Raw genomic sequence first — 15108 nt, 5'->3', positions numbered from 1 at the left:
AAAATAATGAGAGGCATCTGCTGGAATTCGTCACCGAGGAGAATTATCACATCACCTAGAACAATACCATTTGCTGAAATGCAGCAGATTACTAAGAAACAATCTTCAGTCCAATTAATTTTATCATTGCCTTTTCACACTGCCAGGCTCCTCTTCAGGGAAAGTGATACAGCAAAAACCATCACATCAGCACTTCCTCCGCGACTTAGTTAGTAGCCTACACTGCTAGTTAAAAAAATCATCATTTCAGGACTTCTGGAATCTGCTTTTTATCTGAACAAGGTGACTTTTCCCACCAGGAGGTCTTGCCGGAGCAGGCTTTGGGACTGTTTTGTGTTCGCCCTGGGGTGCAGGTAGAGCACGCTGCTGCCAGGCAAAAGCCAGGGACTGCAGGAACTCTTTAGCGCCCTAATTTTCCCCCCACACTCTTTGGATTAAGGGGAAAAATATTGCTCTTTTCACTTCCAGAGCGCTCTGCAAAGATCTTTTAACTTTTTTAATTATTTTTTTTTGCACACAAGGCAGGAGCATGATGTACCTCAGAACGGCATAATGTCATTTTAGTAAATTAAATGCAAGGCACCATCAAGTCTTCAGGTGATCTCCAAGCACTGCCAAGAACTTCCAAGCCAAGGATCCACTGTACTGCCCAGGGCCAGTGCTGGCCAGGCAAGTAGTCCCTGGTCTCAGAGCACATCCCAAATGGTATTGAACAAGCACTTTCATACTGGAATGGTGCCCATTTAATTAACAAAAGGATTTGCAAGAGGATCGTTACTTATAGCCAAATGCATAACCACTCATTAGGTCCTCAGGGGAAAAGAATAATTACCCTTTCAATCTACGGGGTGTCTTTTTCTGCAGTGAAAAATGTGCATTTCCCCTACCCCAGCTGGGATGGGCAGCCGAGGGCTGGCAGGGGGATCTGCTTGCCTGGCCTGTGGCTGGACAGCGGGGGTAGGCAGCTCCCCCCGCCAGCCTCACTGTGCCTGTTTGGACACACTAAGGACCCCCGTGTACTTCACAGACATTCCAGGAAAAAATAGCAACCGTGCTACTGGAATTACGGAAACGCTGGGCTGTCTTCTAGTCTTTCTGGCACAGGGATGAAGCCAAGCAACTATGAGAATAAACACTGAAAACAAGGAAAAAAAAAGCTTATCAGGCAGTAGCAGGTCTGCGGCAGGCAGTTTAGCCGTGGAAAAAGCTGCCTTTCAAGCCAGCCTCCCCGGGGAAGTGGCACAGAGCAGAGCTGGAGGGAGCCCGGCATCCACGGGGGCCTCTGCTTGATGGCAAGACGCAGAAATAGAAGGGTGGTCACCTCAGCACAGGGGAAAACACAGAACAATAAGAAAAATACAGTTCGGTTGATCATTTTGGCTTGCTTAAACTGTAAATAAAGCAACTTCTGATTCAAAGACCTGTGCAAAGACTCGCCCTGCTGAGCTCCATCGCTCGCTGAGCGTGCGGAGCGTGCCTAACCCATTCGTACTTGCACCAGCGTGACAGACTGCCCTGAGGAGGGGACACGCGTTGATTGAAGCAGCATCCTCAAATACAGAGTATGTCACAGCAGACAGCACTAGAAAGTATATCTAGACGTACCGAGAGCAGAATCCCCAGGAGATCCCCCGTCCCACGCTCCAGCTCTGCCCCGTGTTAGATTTGTTACTCCCGCGTTATTTATTGTCATCGGTCCTGGGAAGCGGCCGCAGGCTGGGGCCGTGCCGTGGGGCAGCCCCGCAGCGGTGCTCCCTCCTCCAGGGCTGGCATCCATCGTAACCGAAATCTCCATCCGCTTCCCTGATCTGGCAACTGTTGCCTGACGTTGGAGTAATTCTGAGGAAGAGGAGGAAACCGCAATCCGATGATGAGGGGTCCCCTGCGCCCGACAGCTCTGTTAAAATCAAGCTTGATTGGAATCACGTTGCAGCTTCGCCTCCTCTCAGACACTTACTCTTTGATTCTGCCAAGTTCTTCCTGATATCCCCAGGTCTCAGAAGGGCACTTTTTATCCTAAATGTTTTGCCTTTGGAATCTGCTAGACTGGACAAAGTACCCCATTTCCAGGAAAGTTTCTTCTTTACATTACCCCAAGCTTGCAAGCCCTGCAAACTCTAAATGCAATGAAAACTCACTATTAATAATCAGTAGCGTACAAACTAGGATTAATAACCAAGAGAGAAAACCAAGAGAATTCTCTAAGCACAGATTGGGCCCTAGACCTGTGCTGCTGGGGCTGAAAAGGGGCATTTTCTGCTCATACTGGGAGACGCGCAGTGGGAGAGATGGCGTAGGGGCAGGAGGAGTAACTGCAGGGAGGGAGAAAGATGTTGGAAGAGCAGCTGCCATCACGTTTGGTTATTTATTCCAATTAAGCAAAGAAAAGAGTTGCTACTGCATCAATATTGGACTTGTATTGAAGATCAAAATCCATTTTTATTCCACCTGAACTGTGGCCATCTGCGATGCCAAGCGCCGAGTCAGCATTGCTGGAGCACACCCACAGTCGGTGATACCGAGACCCGCTCTCAGCCTGGCATTGAAGCCAACCCCTTCAAAGCCTTGCCAGAGCCTGGTTTTACGATCATTTCCTCAAGGATGGAGCTTTGAAACAAACCGGCAACCTGACAACTGCTAGAGGAGGTTTAGCTGGGATTTTCCTAAACTTAACCCCCCCCAAATCCACCGTTCAGCAGTTTGTGTCAGTGCGACGTATGGCGAGGTCCCAATCTCAGCAGATGCCAAAGTCAGCCCAAAGAGCCTCAGCTAAAATCTGTTTTAACCAAGACCACACAGACCGAGTTTCATCCCAGGGCAGGCACACAGAGTGCAGACTTCAAACCTGTATATAAATATACCCATAAATATCCCAAACTTTCCAGTCAGCTCCCTGGAGAGATGCTGGATACACTCTGCACCGCCGATACCGCGGCAGGGAGCGGAGAACAGGCACAGCAGGCAGCACCCTGCCCGCGGAGCTGGTGATTTATTCAGCATCTGGCAGGGCAGGCTTTCAAGCTGGAGTTTGACAGGAGCAGAAGGTGCGTGAAAAGCAGTAGCCAGCGTGCAAATTCCTGCTGGGCACCGGCGGGAGCTGCTGCTCTGCACGTGGCCAAGGGTTAGCTGGGATTTATTGCTGGGGGGGTGAACTGGGAGGACAAAATTTGCTTTGTCTTCCACCTACAGCATGGGGAGCTTCCTACCCAAAGGTGTGAGTAACCCTGGAAATACCGGCGGGGTGGATCTGAGCTTTTACACGGCTTTGTCCCTGTCGTTGAGGACCTTATGCTGCAAAAGGAGCGTGCGTGCACATGCGTGTGCGTACACGTGTGTGCAGGCACGCACACATATGTGTTTATCGCTGGCGATGACAGCAACCAGAAAGCAGCAGGATCGGGGAGCCAGCATCGTAGGAGCAGCTAAAGAGCTCCTCCTGCTGAAATCCAGCCGGGGAGATGGGGCTCACACTGCACGTACCGTTCTTCCGAAGGAGTAACATGGGATTTCTTACTTCAGGGAGGAAATATCACGCTACAAACACCGTACACACATGCAGGTGCCCTGTCCACATCCTCACCCGCACACGTCCCGTTTCCATCCTGTCCTCCCCCGTTCGTGTATGGTATGGGCAAGAACCCTACGAAAATAACACAAAAAACAAGGAGCAAGTGGAAACTAAAATCATTTGGGAAAAGGATAGACATGGGAGTATCTTCCATCATCCTTGCACTAGATAGCAGGCCATATAGTTTGAACAGACTAAAAAAGAAAAAACAACCTTACAAAAAATTACACTGGCTATTAAAAAACAGGCACAGCTGGATGCAGCTCTATAGATCAATCTGCACAGGAAATAGGGAAGACATTAAGGCTGTAAGCTATATCCCAATAAATATAATGCAACTGTGCTCTGAATTGAGCAGATTAGGACAGGATTACAGTGCAGGATTATAGGACCACATCAAGTGCTCTCATATATTTTGCCATCTAAAGCTTAGATATTTTAAAGCTTTGATGCATGAAATGAACCTGAACAAGGGAGCCTGGAAAAGTAGCTATGGCAAAGTGATCATTCCCAAATTCCCGTCTTCTGTGGTAGGTCTGTAGGGGTATAAAGATGACCCCAGAAGAAGGGATAAGGGCTGAGGACTGCGATCCGTCTGCTCACCCCCTGCACGTTGACCCGTCTCCTATCGCACGGTGTAGGCACAGCTGTACCTGCACAAGAGCAAAGCATCCCTGCGGACCAGCCACACAGCCCAGACCATGCCCAGGAGCAGGTCCTGAGAAGAGATTATAAAGGAACGGAACAAAAATGCAGTAATGCCTTTCCCGGTATATCATCTCGGCTTTCTGCCATTTAAAAATTTGCTGTGCTAGAGATTAACTCCACCCCTTGGTATTCAATAGCCTTTGATAGCCTTGCCTGATACCTAGTAACATTTTGACCATGCTCATACTTTCAGCATCCAAAACATCCCATGACAGTGAGTTCCCCAACTCCACTACAAGATGCAGGGAAAACGTTTCCTCTCTTTTAAACCTGTTGTCCAGAAATTCCATTTGCATTCCCCCCAGTTCCTGCGTTATGGGAGACAGTGAGTTACTTGCTACAGGCTGTTCCTGATTTTAAACACATCTGCTGTAATCCTTGTCAATCATCTTTTTCCTAAGCTAAAAGCCTGTTTAATCACCGGGTGCAGGGACAATCCCATCACTCAGAGCCCTCTACCTTCTATAGCCCAGCTTACTGTATCCGTTTGAAATGGGATGGCCAGCACTGACTGCAGGATTTGAAATGTCAGCTCCTAGAAATGTATTAAAAACCCAGTATTTTACTGTTAGGCATGTTACATTTTCTAAAATGATGTTTGCCTTTTTGTCTACATAACTCAGGGATGGGGAGGCGGACTTTTCAGCAATAGTTCTTCCGCAGGAGTATTTTATCTTTTTGCCCATGCTGGTCAGTGCCTTCAGTGGTCACCACAAAATCTTGGTACTCACCAAAAGCTTTTTGCTATTTCAGGATTTGATCCTGTTACCCAAGTGCCATAATTGTCCTGGCGAGGTTACCAAACTGGAAAGCCTTTCTAGTAAATTTAGCGTGTTTGATCTCTAGTAATACTTAGAAAGTAAGTAATGATGCAGTTGAAGAACGACATCCGTTCTGGCGCTGCAGACTGCATATTTCACTCCCTTATTGCTTTTCCTGACACTGACTTGTACCAACGCAAGACACATACCAAATTAGCCATACAAATCACAGCCCTTTTGCCATCAGTTTGTCCCTAGAGCTCTCTGGTATTTCCTCTCGCAGTATTTAGCCACAGTAAGTACTTTCATTTTTCACAATTAAGAGATACCGGCTACCTGGTCGCAGCACTATTTTTACCACCAGCACCTCTGCCTGCCATGCACCAGCACGAGCCACCTCCTCCTCCTCACGCACCAAACGAGACCACAAGTGATTCAGGGTAAAACAAAAAAAGAGTGAGAGCAAGTTTCACCATCAGTTTGTCCCTGACGATGTGCAGGTCCCCTCTCCTCCCCGCGGTCACCCTGCCCAGCTCCTTGCTGCACCGGCTGAGTGCTCACTCTGCGATAGTGACATTTCCCATTGCAATCAGAAAAGAAAAGAAAAAGCAGCCCATCCTGCAGAGGTCTACCTGCTGGCCAGTCTTTGTACCAGAGCTTCAGCATGACAGTCCTAAATTTCATGTTTTTAATTAGTTTAACCAACGAAAGCAACATAAACTGGGCAGAGCATCCCAGCGCTTTCTTGGGACGCGGGAACTCCTGAAGGTTTCCTGCAGGACAGCCTGGGGGGGCTCGCTCCAAACGAAGCGAGTTTGCCAGGGGCTTGTGTGCTGCGGGAAGAATTCACCCTCCCCGAACGACACCTCAACTAAATATAAAATAGATAAAATACGAATAGAAAACTGTAGCCCCAGCTCCAAAGGCTGCTGCATGGGTTAATCCAGCAGTGCCTCGGAAGACCACGACCTCCATAAATACTTTCCACATATAACGTTTGCCAACAGCATGTTTTGCAAAAGTTGCCTGGGTGCTTTTGCAGACATATACATATAACATTTCACCTCCAGGCTCTCAAAATGCAGCTGCCGGAGCACAGAGACGCTATTTTAACCATGCACGAGCAGAACATTGAGAAGTTTTATTGTCACAGCTTCCCAGCCGTGAGGACAGACCCAGCCCGCGTAGTTTGGTCTTTAAGAGCTCCAACCCCAGCCAAGTGTGTATGGTAGGAAGCCGTGCAATGGCTGTTGGATGCAAGGAATCTGTTGGATAATAAGACACCGAATTGGCTTTGCAAATGGTGTTTCATCTGAGAGAAATACTATTGTCATCAGAAACAAAGCTCATGCACTGCTGCACTTTCAGTTATTCAGTAATAGGCTGAACTAAGCTGTATTTGCTAAAGCAATGAAAGGAGAAAGAACTAATCATCCTATAAATAAACCAGCTTATGAGTATTTAGTAAGTGTTTCTTGTTAACAATTCATTACTTTCCACATGTAATTAAATAGCTCTTAATAAAAAAGGCTTCTTTATTGTGCTGTCTTTAGACTGGACCTATGGACATCTGTAGAAATGTCTGGAAGGCAAAACAAGCCATTCTGGAAAAGAAAACGTTCAAGCTCAGTAAGACTAGAAGAGTCTTCTGTCTTCTAGCTACTTCTAAAGCTAGAAGAGCAAAAAACCTATAGAAAGCAGCAAGTGATGACTGCTGGAAAATGCCTCCTGCCCCGCACAGAGCCCTCTGCACAGCCCCCTCTCCTGCAGAACTCTGCTTTCTCCTGGATACATGCAAAACGCAAGATGTTATAGCTGTTTCTGTCAACTATGAAAAATGTACGTACTTAAAATTAAGCATATGCTTGAATCCATCAGCTTCAATAGAAATTAAGCATACGCTTTATTTTACCGTGACTAAAGGCTCTAATGAATGAAGACCACTCCATTTTATAAGCCGAGAAACAGAGAGGTGTACGAAGCTATTTGCATGGAGTCTGCGCTAAAGCTGAGTGACAACCCCAGCCCTTGGCACTGGGTAAAGCCTCAGAGCCAACACCAGCTACCCCTGGCGCACAAGACAGTCCCAGACTATCTCATTAATTACATTTTTCTGTGGCTTAAAAAGTCACTCTCCAGCAGGTTTGGGGATTGCGTATCCATCCCCACAGAAGTTTTCTCCCCAGCCTCTTTGCAGGTTTTCTCCTCCAGGCTGGGCACATTTTCTGTGCAGCAGCATGTAGAGATGAACGTTGCTGTTGAGATTTGACCAACGCATTTTTGACTCGGCAGCATCCAGGTTCAGTGCCCTGCAGGTGTCTGTACATCAGGGTGGTTTGCAGGATAATCTCCTGTGGAGGGAACTTAAGACACCAGATCATAACCGTTTTATGGGAACACTGTGTGACTACAACATTACTTGTGCTTCTCAGCAAGGGCACAGTAAGTGTTAAACTATTTCTGGAGTGGGCCAACAACACAGAAAGCGCAGAATCAGCAGACAAATAAGATAAATTAGTATTTTCATGTGTGTACTAACACCGATCGTTTCTAACACAACTGCCACATGGGATTAGGATCATCAGAAGGGGAGCAAAAGAATTTCTCATTAGAAAGGAGGCAAGCTTCCAGATCCGAAAAAACCAGTTAATCAAAGTATCTCGCTTGGGGACAGCATCGCTCCTGCTAACCCAGAGTGACACCAGGGATTACTTCTATCATAACTCCGCTCGAAGCATGGCATCCCTGGGATGCCGTTCCATTGCCTTTGGACGTTTTCCCTTGTCATCACTCAAACACTGTGGGCTTGGTTCTCTACTTATTTACATCAGCTCCCCATTGATAACCCCAACTTGCTCCAAGGATTCCCAGCTGGCGCCGGCAGAGCAGAGGTAAAAAGCCCTTTGGCCTTTCTTCTGGTGCTGGCTCCAAAGCATTTCTTTCACACACTCGGTCCTCGCTGGACAGTGTCTCCAAACAACGACAAATTTCCCCAGCCAGCAGCTAAAGCCGTGACACAACTGTTCTGTTTCCATAAAAATAGTAAGTGTGATGTCTTATTTCAATTTTAAGCTCAGACAGGCCATGGGCAAAAGTCAGTCTCTTGGGAAAGCAAACATTTTGAAGAAATTTTTTTTTTCTAGTAGAATCACAGAGAATATATCTACTTTCCATACAGGATGTCAGCCTGTTAAAATGAACCTCTTTTGAAACCAAACAAAATGACAACCGATAGACTAAGTACAGTGATGTCTTTTTCACCTGCATCCCTCAGGCTACACCCTCTTTCCCCGGGCTGTCCCAGCTCCCAGGGTGGATGAGGTCCTCTCCCTTGGATGCTCTTTCTAACAGACAAGACATGTATTTTGCAGCCTGAACCTAGCCAGACTCTGGTTCTCAGGCTTTCAGTCCATTTGCTCCAGTTTTATAGCAGAGCGGGGACAGACATCGCATTACACCTCTATTCTCCATGTCTTCTCTTTCGCTGTTCAGCCGTTATCCTTTTAATGCACATCAATAAATGAGTTTTCATTAAAACATCGGAAAGAGTAAACACTTCTACCCAAATTTGAAAGAGGCAGCTCGGTAGATGGACACAGCCAACTAGTGTTAGAAGAGAAAAATCAAATTCAGAGTTTTCAGAGACTCGGCCACATGCATTTACCACTGCTCAAAGTCATGCTAATTCTTACAGTGCTCAGAACACTCAGAGAAGAAAAGCTACGAAACCAGACAATGTCTTCAGATTTTGTAAGCCTGCCTGAGGGTGCACACAGGTCGCTCAGTCAGGTTTCCTGTCATTTTAGCTGTTTGCCTCCGAATGGACAGCCACCAAGTACCCCAGCACGGGACATGCAGAAGTACCTGTACTTCATTCCCGTCTTGGCTTGGACGGTCTCTTGCAGCGACAGCCCGTGCAGGTGCAGGAATTTCTCCAGCTGCTTCAGCTCGGCGGCTCGGCTCAGCTTTCCCGGCCAGCCCGCGGCGGGAGGGCAGGCTCTGGGAACCGCGCTTTGCTTTTTACCTTTCAGGAGGGCTTTGCTCGGCTTCTGCAAGCTCGGCTTGTGGGGGGGGATATCCGCGCAGGAGGGCTTGTACAAATGCATGGTCCGCAGGCGGAGCTGCGAAGAGAGACCCTCAGTGCCCAGCCGCTGCCCGAGCGCGGGGTCCCCGGGAGCTCCCACCCCAGTCCGCCGAGAGGAGAGCCCAGTGCCACCACGCTCCCACCAGTACAAGACGGTGTGAGCTGGGTTGTGTTGCCCAGGAGGACCACAGGACTATGGAGCAGTATTTTTCTCCCAGCCATTCTTTATATTATTGCAATTGGCTCATTTTAATAGATGCCCAGGATGGATTCTGGCCAAGATCAGCAATCTTGTTCATCTGCTGAAACCTATAATGGTCAAGTACTGCAAGGGATAAGGACTGCCAGTGGGAATAGAGCACTGACCCTGTTTCCCAGGTCTTATATTTAGATAATGAGAAATATTTGTTTGGGATTCAGTCCAAGGCCAATAAACGTAAAACAAATATTCTCACAGGGTTTATTTCAGGCCTTGGGCTGGAGAGATGAATACTGCAAGCATCTCTTATGCAAGTGATTAAAATATTTTCTTTTCTCGTAGTCCGTTGTGAACTCTCACAGCTCGGGTTACCTGGTCTGTAAATTTCCCCGGTATCTGCAGCCTCCTGGGACTTTGACAATTAATGAGAAAACAAAGGCTACGGAGCAGTCAAACACCGAGAAGAAAAAAATAACCTAAAACCAAACAGAAAAGCGAAATGCTTGAGAAAGGAATGGGCTACAGGCATCAGAACCAGGGCAGGGAACAAGCACCAGCTTTCAGGAAGCTGCGTGCTCCCACAGGAGCCCGTGCACAGATGGAGAGGGACTGCAGGTGGGGAGCTGGCAAAGCCCCTGAGATGCCACCCGCCGCTACAAAACCTTCAGCTCCACAGAACCGGCTGCCTCTCGGCACAGGGCAGCAGGCGAGGACACAGGTACACGTCTGAACACTATGCCTAGAAATAAACGTACCAAGCCAACAACCAGTTATTTCACCACTACTAAATAGCAAACAAAAAGCTTCTGGTTCTCAGGGTCTTCATCCCTGAGGGGTGATGGGAGAAACAGCACAGGTTTTGCTGCATTACCAAAGCCAGTGACAAGGGCATCCAGTGCCCTCCGGTCAAGAGAACATCCAGGAGGACCACAGTAACCTTTTCTAGCCAACACCAGCCCACAGCAAACAAATCATGACAATGTATGATACACAGCATGGAGGCAGATTTCTGAGGCTCTTCTGTTGTAAAAACTCAGCCCATTTTCTGACTGTCATTTCAATCCCAAATACATCGGAAAAATAAGTTAAATAATCAAGTGATGGATGTATCATGAACTCAACTAATCCTTAAATCTTTCAAAACAGATAAACAAAGACTGATCCCAAACCCAGAACATATTTTAAAAGATTATAATTCAATGTCACAGGGGGGAGTTTGGCACGGACATTTGGATTACTCAGTTATTCTTTTTCTGTAGCTCTTGTATGGGGGCCCTGAAGGCACTAATGGACCTCAGCATCCCTGATCTCCCAGGCTGGGGCGGTGGGAGGGATCCTGCCCTGTCGCCCCAGGGCCCCCCCAGCCCCGTGGTACCCTGACACACGGCTGCCCGAAGACGGGGGATCCTGTTCTCGCGGTGCTGACGGAGCCCAACCACCAACGGTGGGGTCCAGGCGGTGCTTTCGGGCTCTACTCTTTGCAACGCGAGCACACTCAATGGAGGGACGCGTGCCCTGTGACTGCAGCCATACCGCCCTCGTAGGAACCGCATTTTTTCCTCCCAGGGGTGTAACACCGAAGGCTGTAGCTGTGATCTCTGGTGCAGCTGCCTTTTGTTTTACCTCCCATCAGATCCAGCTCTTTCCCCATCTATAAAGCAAGGTGAACCAATGGCAAAGAAGTATTTCCGCAAGCTCTCCTGAAGTTTTTAGACACAAGAGTTTCATGGGTTTGGAGCTTTAGGGGCTTGTATGGATCAGCATCGTTAGAAACGTGGTTCTCCCAAAAGTTATTCCCCAGTGCTTCGTTTTTATAGCACCGTTTAAGACCACAGGTACGTGACCGCGGGCTGGCGTGGCCGATGAGCACTGTGCCCGAGAAATTGCTCAGTCTTAGTCTGCAGCCCCACTCATTTCTGCACTTAATCCCTACTTGCTCCATCTCCCATAGTTTTATCTTGTTTTCCTTTCAGTTATCCTGTTTCTGATTTTTATTCTAATGACACATTTATTAATTTCTAATCTCAGCATGTCTGCGAGATCTTGGTTTGTGCCTGGCACTTCAGGCATCCCCCTCTGTCTGGGATTAGGGAAGATTTCACCCGACTTCTGGGCTGAAACCCCACCATTACTGATGCTTTTGTGTATTGCTGGGCAAAACGCTGAAAACCCCTGTGGCAGCAGCCCTGTCCCTCGAGGTGAATGAAACCCGCATCGTTCCTCTGCCAGTCCCCGAAACCACCGTGAGCGAGCACGGCCGCCCTGTCCCCGCGATGCTGCTGTTTGGGGACAGCGGGACTGCGACGGTAACACCAGGCAATTCATCTTCGGGTTCCTATTTCATTAAGGGTCTTACTCAGTGCAGGAGATTAGGGTGTCGCACATCTAATTTCCACTAATACCAAGATCCCCTTGTATTCTCTTTAAAGGAGTAAGATCAGATTCTGGAGGCTGCGACATTTAAGATCGATGGAATTAGAAGTTCAGCAGCTGCTGGTTTCCCCTCCCGAGTGGCTTGTTCGCTGCTGCCGCTGCCCCAGTCCAGAGAGAGAAGGGGGAGACAGGGACCTGGGCCAGCATCACCCAGCAAAGGCTGTCCTGCCATTCTCTCCTGTCACCCACGCAATCCCTGCTCAACAGCAGCAACTTTTCAACTAAATTACAGCCACTTGGACAAAACAGCTCATGAGAAATAAGGCTGAATAACCACAGAGCAGTTTGTGCCGAAGAAGTTAAGGAAACTAAGAAACAAGTCTGCAGAATTTCCAGCTCTGTCACACACATCCCTCATGGTGGAGGGAAAAAAAAAACCCTAAATAATGAGAAAAGTCAGACTCGTAAAGCCCCAAAGCTTTCTATTATTATTATTCCCATCATCATCACCACCACCATCGTTTCCTAGGCTGCAAACTGCTGCTGCCTGCCCAGCCAGCGGGGTACGTACCTGTGGGGCATCCCGGTGGTGTAGGCGATGGTGTACTCGTGGGAGAGCTCGCAGACCCGCAGGTACCAGTTCATCTCCAGCTCCCGCAGCAGAGCCAGCCGCCGGGCACGCTGCTGCGGCTGGCTGGCCCGGGCTCGGCTCTCCTTCCCGCTTTCCGAGGAGCTCTTCAGGGCTCTCTCCCTGCTCCCCAGGGAAAGCACCGACTGCTTCCTCAGCTTCAGGGTTTCCTCGGCATTCTTATTCCCCACGGTCCCTGTGCGTGCCGCCAGCATTTTGCGTCCTGTCTCGGTGCGAGAGCAGCACACCCGGGCACTAAGTCACTGCCCTCAAATCATTTAAACTGATTTTCAGCACACGCTTTCCTCCCTCTATAACCTCATGCCGGCCACAAAGCTGTAATTAGATACGTGTTTGCGGAGCTTAACCAGAAAGAAGAGCTGCAACCTTCTCATGGAAACATCTGTAGCAGCTTCCCGCTTGCCAGCGGGCTTCGTTTTGCAACGAATAAGGAGAACTTCTTAAAAAAAACCGTATAAACACATTCAAAGCAGCGCACCTCAACTGGACTTGTACAAAACAAAGTATTTAGATGGAGAGCAGCGGGGAAAAAAAGGTCCGGCTCACTAAAGCTGTAAGCGTTGGAGGGCTCCAGCCGGCGTAGGTGAAGTCACGCGTGTGCTCCCCTCGACGGCAAACCCACAGCCACGTGGGCTCGCACGAGCAAATTGCAGCACGGCTCCTGCTGGATGCGGCCTCGGAGCATCAGTGTCTTCACCAACACGGCCGAGTTAGAGCTGAGCCGGCTGGTCCATGCCTCCTCCTCCTCCTCCTCCTCCCAAATGCAGTGCTCCAGCTCCTCGGGTCGCCCCCTCTGGCAGGAGCTTCCATTCTCCATGGGATTTGTAGAAATTCAGGGATTTGATCACCCTTAAGATGAGAGCAAAGTTATGACTTTTCCCGATTCATTTGCTTGCTGAGCAAATGGTGTTTGGAGAAAATGTATGAAAGGAGCGGATAGTAGAATTGAATTAATTTCCCTCTCTGGTTTGAAATGTTAAAGCTGATACGGAGATTACAGCACTAATCACAGCAGCCACTTTAGGAGCACAAACATATCCTTGTTTGGAGAGAGAGGCAGGCAAAGAGGAAAAAAACCTCTAAAGACAAGCAGGATTTTAAAGCCATTGCATTGAAAACATTGAAAAGAAGAGTAATCGCCCACCCGTGCCCTGCGCAGAAGGACGTGTGTCTCTCACGGGGAAAGGCAACCTGCGAGCAGCTGCAGAGGGATCAGGGGCTGGATGAAGAGCTTCAGGGAATCAGGGAAAAGTTGCTCGGGGGGGTCTCTGGCTCAACCTCCCACTTGCAGCAGGTCTGGCACCAGCCCTACGTGAGTTTTCCCACCTGAGCCTTGCCGACCCCCAAGGCTGGAGTCTCCCCCAGCCCTTCAGGCAGCCTCTTCCCACGCTGCACCACCCTCTGCCGAAAAAACTTTTCCCAAGGTCCATCCTGAAGCTCCCAAGCTGTGGCCAGTGCCCCCCCGCCACTTCCCAGGCCAGTTTGGATGTCCCACCTTCCCACCTCCCCTCCAGGCATTTTCCAGGCTGCTGCTGGGTCCCCTCTGGGCCAGCCGGGACCAGCCCGGCTCTCGCCACCCCTCCTGGACCCAGGTCCCTCCAGCCTCCGGACACCCGGGTCCCCCCCCAGCTTTCGGGGGCTTCCCGAGCTGGACATGGTCCCAGGTAAGGTCCACTGGCCATGCTGGCCCCGGGGAGCCCGGCGTGGGATCGTCCTGCTCACAGCGACAGCGCTCTGAAGTCCTATAAAATTTACCTTCCACAGAAACTAGTGTTATCCAAGCTATTTAGCGGAGATGGCGCTAAAAGGTTCTCTGGAAATCTAGAAAAATGACTCAAAATTTGAGCTATTAACAAATCTTCATTCTGTGCCTGTTCTAAAATGTTACCTCATTTGTCATTAAGCTTTCTAGCACTTCCCAAAAAGGAAAAGCTTTCCAGCAACTCCAGAAGCCTTTAAATCAACTCTGAGCAGCTGAAGTAATACATACTTATTTCACAGATAGGTAGTCTCAAGCCTTATACAATTCTTCAAGTTCTTTCACTTGGAAGTTGGCTAACAAAAGCAAAATAAAGTTCTTAAACAGTTTGAATAAGCACAATATGCCTTTTATACATCTTCCATGTTTATAATTTCCTTAACCACAGAAACACCCTTCCCAAAGACCTTAAAAGGTATCAGTCACCTTAAAAGTAAACTAAATTAAAAGCAGATGCTGACAATTTGTTCCTCTCTAAATGGAGCATTGTTGGTCATACAGCAGGCTATTGTGAGGGGATATGTTCCCGTAATGTCCCATTTAGGCAGGTAACACTATCGGATATTGTCTCTTGGATGATTATATATTCTGGCAGGTAAGGAGACCCCAGCTCACCTTATAAAAAATGCAGAAAGATTGCTTTCCTGCAAGCAAAGCCAGCCAGCTGGCTTTAAATATTGATACTGCATTTCTGTGGCTGTTACTGAAATACTCGGCTTCCTCACCGGCTCGCCGAGGGAGGGTGACCACGCCGTGCCGCAGCAGCGCGGACGTCCAGCCTGGCTCTCCAGGCCGGGGGGCTGCGGGCAGCCCCCGCAGCCCTGGGGCATCTCCCAGAAGGGATGAGCCCTCTGCCCCACGAGCATCTCACCCAGCGCCAGAAATCCTCTCCCGTTGGGGTACTACCGGACCAACATCCCACTCCTGAGCACCGTCAGACCAAGACCAGTCTTATTCCCCAGATAAGGGCTGGTGATTAATCACTAACCAGTTTTCCACGAGCTGCC

The 15108-nt window shown here is 48.8% G+C and overlaps 1 protein-coding gene across 2 annotated transcripts in view; it reads right to left on the bottom strand.

Moving 5' to 3' along the window:
- Window positions 1–12536, bottom strand: part of KCNAB1 (potassium voltage-gated channel subfamily A regulatory beta subunit 1) — a 70919-nt gene extending 58383 nt beyond the window's left edge. The window contains exon 1 of one of the 2 annotated variants that reach the window (XM_075031249.1): window positions 12265–12536. In XM_075031249.1, the coding sequence (XP_074887350.1) occupies window positions 12265–12536 (272 nt within the window). Of the gene's footprint in view, window positions 1–8901; window positions 9179–12264 lie in introns of those variants that run through there. The other variant, XM_075031250.1, reaches the window with a different exon arrangement.
- Between the last annotated feature and the right edge of the window lie 2572 nt (window positions 12537–15108).

This window comes from Buteo buteo, chromosome 7 (genome assembly GCF_964188355.1).
Source record: "Buteo buteo chromosome 7, bButBut1.hap1.1, whole genome shotgun sequence".
NCBI lineage: Eukaryota > Metazoa > Chordata > Aves > Accipitriformes > Accipitridae > Buteo > Buteo buteo.
This window is presented reverse-complemented; position numbering and strand designations above follow the sequence as displayed.